We start from the raw sequence: 8,102 nt of genomic DNA, 5'->3' as shown, positions 1-8,102 counted from the left end.
CAAGAGAGATCCTTATTCTGCTACGCATAGAAGAGACATCAGGTGCTGGGGTGGGGTTGCAGAGTTGGTTGGCAAAAGTTTTCTTTGATTTCACAACATACTATTTAATCTTTACATTTCATCTCCAGCCATCAAAGGTTGTAAAAACAATCCTGCTGTTCCTAGAATACATACCAGGATGAAAACCCATAGGAAAATACGATCGATTACCATGGCAACATATTTCCAGTCATCCTGAATCTGAAAAACAAATTGAATAGGAAGTAGGCATGTTTATTAGATTAATAACTTGCATTAGCAATTAGTACCATTTTATGTAGGAAGCACAGGTTTTTTTCCATATGTAGATGTCTTTCATATATGCACAAGTAGCATATCTCTCTTTTTACTGAGAAATGAATTAATATTGAAGAAGCTTTATTTGAATATGCCACTTGTGGCAAAGCCAAAAGCTACTTCTTCAAATACAAAAAAGTTGTTCACCAAGGCACTGGACCTCATGATATACAACTTCTCTTCTGTGTGCCAAAAATGAAAGTGAAAATCTTTCTTGGGTGATCAGGTTTGTCCAGAGAACTTTGCTGAAACAGACTGCTCCTACTAGTCTTTAGGCAGTATGTAAAAAGACAAGATTAATGGGTATATAATTATTCGGTATGTTTCTTATTTACTGAAATTTGATTGTTCTTGTGCATGATGTAAAATTGATCTCCTTACCTCCCATGTGGAGATGGAACCAAGTTTCCACAAAACATATTTTCTAACTTTTTTTTTTACTGTGGCCATTATATAATACTTCAGATCACCCTTGTTATATGTTATATATGCATAGTAACTACATTAGGTGACCATCTTAGTTACTCTTGAGATTACAATTTAAACCTTTACTTCATTTTTCTCCAGGAAGGCTAATAAATAATGCATCTGTTTTCAAAATGTTGTGCTTTTTAACTTGTTTGTTAAGGCAGACTTAAAAAACCAAAACAACCTAGTCTATACCAACTAATTCTAAATCAAGTTCTGATTTCAGCGTAAACAAAATAGCTTCATTCTAACTTCAAGTGCTATATGGCCAAGGATTTAAATTGAGTGATGACTGTGGTGGTGTGGCTACTGTTCTTATATGTTTGAGGAATGTCATAAAAAGAAAAGTTTCATTTTTTTTATTGCATCAAGGTGCAGTTTAATGAAAGATGATGGTCCCCATCTTGCAGCAGTTGTCTTATTTAGCTACCGCACTTTACTCTGCAGCCCCTGCAGAATAAGCAACTTCATCGCTGTGAAGGACATTCATTCTTATGTTCTTTATTATTGATGGTAAGCTGTGGGAAGGAGAATGTAACTTTCTAAAGGCCATAGTGTCAGCAAATTCCACTATTAAGATTATAACTTGGAAAATTGTCACTTTGAATCTTGTAGGGCAGATACTCAATTATGTTTCCTTAGCAGTGGTTACCTTAACATACCTCACTCAGTATACGTGTTGTCAATAAAGAGAATGTTTTGCAACAGAGCTGCTCCCCAAAATTATCTACATTCAAAATTGCACATATTTGTAATACAGCTTGGGTAATTTATTTGTATAAATTAATGGTCTGTGTTGCCCTTTTTTTTTCTTTGCTGTTTGTTTTTTTGTTGTTGTTATTGTAGTTTGGTTTTGTTTTTTTTTTTTTCTCTGAGATCTCTTTTTCTTCCAAAACACACTCTTGGCAAATGGTGGCTGCAGTTTGAGTAATAGTAAAATATGTTCTTACCTCTTTTGCTTCATTCTGCATTTTCATATTTTCTGCAATGTATTTAACACTTTCGATAGCATCTCTCATTTCTGATGACAGAACTGAAAATGAAAACAGAGGATCTACAGACTCGGAGCTTGAACTTCTTGTGAGATTGCCACCGAAATCCGAGAACTTCGTTCGTTGATACTGACAACAGCTGCATGCCATATCTTGACATACAAAGCCATCTTTGCAGCATTTGGTTTCAGAACTGTTGAAGCAATTTAAGTTTGAAAACTCAGAAGTGAAAAATGCTTTTGGCTTCTGATTCTCTTCATCACTGGCAGGCCTTGTCATAAACATGATCCTGGGAAGTAAGTTCAAGAAAATGGTTCTCACCCACACAGGCATTGTGTGTGTCTTGGGTGTTCTGTAGTGCACATTAAGAACAAATACTGTAATGACAATAGATAGAGTAACAAATATCATGGTGAAAAGGAGGTATTCCCCAATAAGTGGAATTACCAGGGAAGTAGACGGTATGGTTTCTGTGATAACAAGAAGGAACACTGTTAAAGACAGAAGGACTGATATACAGAGTGTCACCTTCTCACCACAGTCTGAAGGCAAATAGAAAACTAATACAGTCAGAAAAGAAATCAGCAGACATGGAATAATCATATTGATAGTGTAAAATAAAGGTAAACGCCTAATGTAAAGAGAATATGTGATGTCTGGATATATCTCTTCACAGCAGTTGTATTTGATGTCATGTTTATACCCAGGAGCTTTAATAATAGCCCATTCTCCACTTTCCCAGTAATCTTTCAGGTTCATTGTAGAGCCAATTAAAACTAAGTCAATTTTGGCTTTATCATAAGACCAGGAACCAAACTTCATGGTGCAGTTCTGATAGTCAAATGGGAAGTAGGTTACATCTATTTTACATGAGCTTTTAAATATAGCTGGAGGTATCCAGGTCACATCACCCGTGTATTTTAATAGGGCCTTTGTCTTGTCATCAACCTGGAAATCCCCAACTGCACTGTAAAGCAAATAAAAATAACAAAAATTAGAATGCAGCTACTCCATGTAATTTCATAGTTTCAGACCTTATACATTAACACTTTAATCTGTTTTGGGAAAGTCAGCAATTACATGTTGACATGGAACTGAATTGCATGTGCAGGACTGAGGCAGCAGCTGTCAAATTTGCATAGTTAAACTGAAATAAACAACTCTATATATTTACTATGGAGGATTTGAAAGGAAATATTCACCCTTAGAATAATACGACTGGGTGCAATCAATACTGAAAGTGGCAAAGAGGAGATTGCCAGTGGCAGTCTGACTGGATGATCCTTGTAGGTCCCTTCCAACTGAACTACTTTATTCTATTGTTCTAGATGAAGCACATCAGAACCCACAGGCTGATAAGAGGATACCCGCAGTACTGGTATTTCCACCTCTGTGGACACTGCAGGTAGTAACTACGGAAGGAAGGATTAGGGTCAAGGTGCATCTTTGCGTAAGCAGTGTATTTGGTGAGGTTTTTAAGTCCCACATTGCTATCCTGATCACACAGATCATATAAGATCCATGTGACAATTTCCGTTGTTTATATGAAAAAGTAAAACTAAAAAGATAATTTCATGTTTTAAGGCCACAGTTAGAAATGGAGTGTCATCACTGTTGCATAGACCTAAGTCTTCCATACATAGCAGAGGGATCCATTTAGTTACAATTTGGCCCCTCACAGTTGCAGAACCCAACATCCAAAGTAAATTTACCTGTGGCTTTTATATGTCAACACTACTGTAAAGGTGTCAAATTGTGAGTTCAACTGCTAAAAACCTAGAATTTGCAGGTTTTTTCAGTTAAAGGTCTGACTCACAGACAAGAACTCTCCAGTCTAAAGGAATTTCTTGGCACCTCCCTTGTAGACATTGATAATATTAAAAGTGGGGCTTGTGAAGGGGAAAAGCAAAGTTCACTTTGGCCTGCCCACTTGTAGCTCCAGGTCCAGAGCTTGCTCCTGCTCAGTGATGCCTATGTAGATGGCATGGAGGTGAGTACAGCAACAGGGAGGTGGGGGAGCAGGTGTGTTGAAAAGCAGGCTTTTTCAGTTAATTCTGTGGACCTGCTGCTGCTTTTTTTTTTAAACTAGTAACATCAGCCCCCTTCCTCATGAATTATGAAGATAAATATACAAGAGTCTTACTTGTTATATAAAACAATATCTGGCTTCCAGATCTGGCCAGATGGTACTCGGATGAATTCAGCGCCTCCATAGTCTGCTGGATTCCACCGAAGCTTGTAATCGTTCCAGATCTAATTATGGAAGAAATGAGTCTGTGTTAGGTTTGTGAAGGAATTGAAATTCAGTGGACTAGACTCAAACCAAGTGCTGTCCTATCACTTCTAGGGTTGTTTTATTTGGATGCTACAATGTTTAGATGTTTGTTAAACAAATGCATATGTCTGGTGATTGTTTGCATGGACATTGTGGGCCTATTGGTCTAGATATGACTTAGGTGTATGTGACTCTGGGTCCTTGGAATGTCTACTCAGTAGTTGGAACAAGGTAAAAGAGGGTGTAAGACCCTGTCCTGCCAGAGTGTGCAGGACTTCAATAATACCTTAGATCTCAAAAAGCCAGGTACCTGTGAGATGGTGAAAGCAAATTCATAGGAGGATCAGGTGCTAGATGTGGGCATTTAGTGAAGGACCCTGGGAGGGTGGGTTAGAAAAAGCTGCAGGGTGTCACTGCTCAGTTCAGTAAGTCTTGTTCATTAGGGCCTGTTAAATACCAACTAAAGTTGAGTATGAAGCTGAAGCCAGGACTTAAGCTGGTTATTAAGCTGACTGTAACAGTGAGTAATTGCATTTTTAACTCATAAAGACACTTCTAAGTGCAGCCAACTTTTTTGGTTAGTTCTCTTTCTGGGAGCTAAACAGTATGAAGCAATGCTTGTGTGGGACCCCTGCGCTGAGGTACTTCCTTAGCATGCCAATGTCTGCTAAGGTAGTGAGTTTGGGAGTCTTCAGAGCAAAAATACAGTATTTCACGACGATATTAATGTAGGAAGGTTAGGACGGCAGCTGACGACTCACAGTCCAAGTCTAACTGCTGCACCCCGAGCCAGGCCCATATTTAAATGCTTCAGCACCCGCAGCCGGTGAGACGTAAACGTGGAGGGATTGGTGGCGACGACGTCGCTTGTGGCCGGTCTGTTAGCGAGGCGAGAGGTGCCGCCTTGCAGGGCGTCGGCCGGGGCTGGGCCCTAGCCCTGCCCGGGCTCCGCTCCACTCCGCTCGTCGCCGCCGCGGGCAGCCCGGGCGGGCTGCTGAGGGCTCTGCCGCGCGGTGCCGGTGGCCGCGGCGGGAGGCCTCCCTCGGCGCTCCGCGGCCGCCGGGGGGCAGCAGCGCACCGGGGAGGACGACACGGCCGCTTTCCCGCCGGAGAACCGGGTTGAGGCGAGCGTCCCTTGCTGGAGCCGTGGGCGCCGGTGGAGGCCTCGCCTGTGCCCGTGGTGCTTCCCCAGGCTCCGGCTTTGACCCGAGCGAGGGAGGGAGTCCTGGCAAGCCCGGTGCTCCCGGGCGCCCGCAGCCGCCTCGCAAGCGGCCGTCTGTTCCCGCCCCTGGCGCGGCCCCTGAGGGCCGGGGTCTCCCCGCCCGGGGTGGGGAGCGCCTCCCGCTCGGGGGAGGAGGTGAGTTGGTGCTGCCTGGGCTGTCAATGAGTTCTACTTACGTGCTTCAGCCACAGGTTGGTTTCCATTATCTGGTTGACTTCATCCTGGAAACGAGAGGTGTGTCGGTGGGGTGGCGGGGGCGCCGGCGCCGGCCCTCCCGTCTCCCGCGGGCGCCCCAGCGGGGCGGGTACTCACCACCTTCACCAGCTGGGACATGGATACCTCAAACTGGATGATGACCGGGTCTGATACGTTCTTGACAGGACGGACGAACTGGTTGTAGCTCTTGAAGAGGGCCGCGTAGAGCCGGTGCTCGGCCTCAGAGCCGACGCAGCCTGCGGAGGGCACGGCGGGGTGAGCGGCCGCGGGGGCAGGGGCTGCCGCCGGGGCGACGGCACCTCAGGTGGGGAGGCCTAGCCGAAGCAGGGGCCAATGCCCCTTTTGGTGTCCTTCTTGCTGTGTATTAACTACTTAGCATCCGTGTGATGCACCGGGAAAGGCCAAATTTCACCTGAGTGGGGAGTAGTGTGTCATGACTGGCATTCACTTAGGCTGGGAGAAGAAAAGCAATTCTATGACAGAGTTTTCCTCACAAATCTCTGCAAATGGGTTCAAAAAGTAGTTTCAGGGAGTTACTGAAGAACTGGAGGTGCAAAAGCACTTTCTCCTAACAGGCCTCATCCCCTCGACCTGCTGAAGTTGCAGGGGTGTGAATCAGAGAAAGCGAAAAGCGTAACCCAACAGACTAGGCCGCTCGTAAGCTGTCAGAGAATTCTGCAATAGGAGGATTCCCAGGAAATGAGAACTCTACTTTTTAGCCTGAGTCATGATTGCGTGATTATTGTGATGATAACAGCCTGCTTGTTAAAATATGAAAAAAAAATTATTAACCATTAAATTCAAAGACTTTTCAGCACATTCAAAAAATGTGCTAATTATCCATTTATTATTCTAGGTAATTTTTATTGATAATATATTCCTGTAGTCCATTTTGCCACTGATAACTGCTGCTCATGGCGTCTTGTGGCTGACAGAAAAGCTGCAAACTGAAAATCTTAGACAGCAAGGTCTTTCAACAGTTTCGGGATGAGGTGGGAGAACCTGTAATTCAAACTACCTTTTTAGTCTCGGAGCTAGCTAGACAGTAACCATCCTGACAGCTGGGCTTTATTTAAAAGCCAATGCCCTTTTATTTTCAGGGGGCTCTCTCTTAAACTCTCTTCTGGATGATATATCCTCAAGTACTCCAACTGAAAACCAAAAAAAGGTTTGTTTTGTCATTTACAGATGACACTGTGGATTTGGCAAAGCCACAGAACTGAAGTCTGTTGAACATACTCTACAGTTCCTTTGAAACACAAATATGAATCTACAGATGTTTGCCAGGACATGTTTATTTTTTGCCAGACAGTTGTTTTTTCAGTAGAGAAAGAGATGGGGGGCAGAAGAATCTGCAGGTGACTAATCTGTAATGTTTCACAAAGCAGGTGTTACCTTCCAATCTTTGTAAGAACTCCCCTCTCCCTAAGACATGAGGGTCTCTCTCATGTGAAACTGTATTCAGCTAAAACCTCTTCCCCTGGCCCGTGCATCCCCCATTCACTTGGAGGGCAATTTTATTTCCAGATTAGTGAAATCATTCAAGCCAACTTGCTAACTAAAAAATGAACACATTTCTTTCACACTTTTTAACTGCTGGCCTTGTCCTTATTATTTATTGATATCTCAAATCTCTCAGATCAAGATTTCCTGGAATAAATACTCCCAAATCTTTTAGCTAAAAAATTTTAAAGCTAGATCTTAATGACTCTCTATTACAGTCAATTCCAAATTGCCAGTCTTTTTACATATCACCAGCACTCTAATTAAATCTAGCATCTGCTGTATCTAGAGAAATGCATTAATGTTTTGGTTTTTATGTAAATGTTTTGGTGCTTTCCATATCTGCAGAGAGAAGCAGTGGTCTTTGCAGTCCATATTTAAAGCTGTTTAATAGTGTGACTTTCTTATGATCTTCTCTACAATATGTAAATCCATACCTTCACATGTAAGGTACTTTATCTTCTTAATGTTAAAATGGCTTTGTCCTGTGTCCTGTTTGGCATCTTGAATCAGGACTACTTAACTACTTTACAAGGAAAAATTTTTAAAAAACCCCAAACAAACCAACAACAAACTATGTAACAAGAAGAGCTGTAATAGGATTCTATATATTTATCCATTAGTTTGGAGTGAGCTTCAGCAATTCTTAAAAATAATTTGCACCAAAGCCATCTCCTGTTCACCTTTTCAACGCCCCCATCACCAGCAAAGAATAAACAGGTTAAGGATCACTCACCTTGACAAAGAAAGCAAACAGCAGCCGTTAGAAGGAGAGCAAGCGTGCTCTCCATGGTGTTATGAATTACCGCCTGTCGACAGAGGCTGTTGAAGATGAGCTTAGCTGCCAGGATTGCGTGAGCATAGGAAGTACAGAGAGCTCTGCTCCCCCGATGCATGAAATGCCTGGAAGCAGCAGACAGCAGGACCCTGAACACAGTTCTGCGCAGTGAGCTCCCATTAGGGTTGCTGTGCTGCCCCCTTTCTAGCTACCCAGACTGTCAGAGCATTGGAAACGGCACATAAATTGCATGCAAAACGGTGTTATTGTAGGTAAAGGGCAGTATTCTGGCAAGGATAATAGGCAGGAGTC

The 8,102-nt window shown here is 42.8% G+C and overlaps 1 protein-coding gene across 3 annotated transcripts; it reads right to left on the bottom strand.

Annotated features, from left to right (window-relative positions):
* Positions 1-111: 111 nt before the first annotated feature.
* CHRNA3 (cholinergic receptor nicotinic alpha 3 subunit) lies at positions 112-8,101 on the bottom strand. Of its 3 annotated transcripts, XM_075099978.1 has the most exons (6): positions 7,749-8,099; positions 5,606-5,745; positions 5,470-5,514; positions 3,940-4,049; positions 1,755-2,763; positions 112-240 (listed from the first exon to the last, which is right to left on the bottom strand). In XM_075099978.1, the coding sequence occupies exons 1-6, from the start codon at positions 7,906-7,908 to the stop codon at positions 112-114; spliced, it is 1,593 nt and encodes a 530-aa protein (XP_074956079.1). In that variant the 5' UTR covers positions 7,909-8,099. The 3 variants fall into 3 exon arrangements, with proteins under 3 accessions (XP_074956079.1, XP_074956077.1, XP_074956078.1); XM_075099976.1 differs by lacking the exon at positions 112-240 and having other exon boundaries at positions 356-2,763; positions 7,749-8,101; XM_075099977.1 differs by lacking the exon at positions 112-240 and having other exon boundaries at positions 356-2,763; positions 5,633-5,745; positions 7,749-8,101.
* Position 8,102: the final 1 nt, after the last annotated feature.

The sequence above is a fragment of the Phalacrocorax aristotelis genome, chromosome 7 (assembly GCF_949628215.1).
Source record: "Phalacrocorax aristotelis chromosome 7, bGulAri2.1, whole genome shotgun sequence".
NCBI classification, from domain to species: domain Eukaryota; kingdom Metazoa; phylum Chordata; class Aves; order Suliformes; family Phalacrocoracidae; genus Phalacrocorax; species Phalacrocorax aristotelis.
Note: the sequence above shows the minus strand (reverse complement) of the source record. Positions and strands in the feature narration are given on the sequence as shown.

What these genes read in the sequence shown, in the direction of transcription:
- CHRNA3 (XM_075099976.1), bottom strand. Translation starts at nt 7,908, where the DNA reads ATGCATCGGGGGAGCAGAGCTCTCTGTACTTCCTATGCTCACGCAATC. An exon ending in TGTCCCAGCTGGTGAAGGTG is followed by an intron (nt 5,515 to 5,605) that starts GTGAGTACCCGC and finishes TCTCGTTTCCAG; the next exon opens with GATGAAGTCAACCAGATAAT. An exon ending in GATATTGTTTTATATAACAA is followed by an intron (nt 2,764 to 3,939) that starts GTAAGACTCTTG and finishes TTTGCTTTACAG; the next exon opens with TGCAGTTGGGGATTTCCAGG.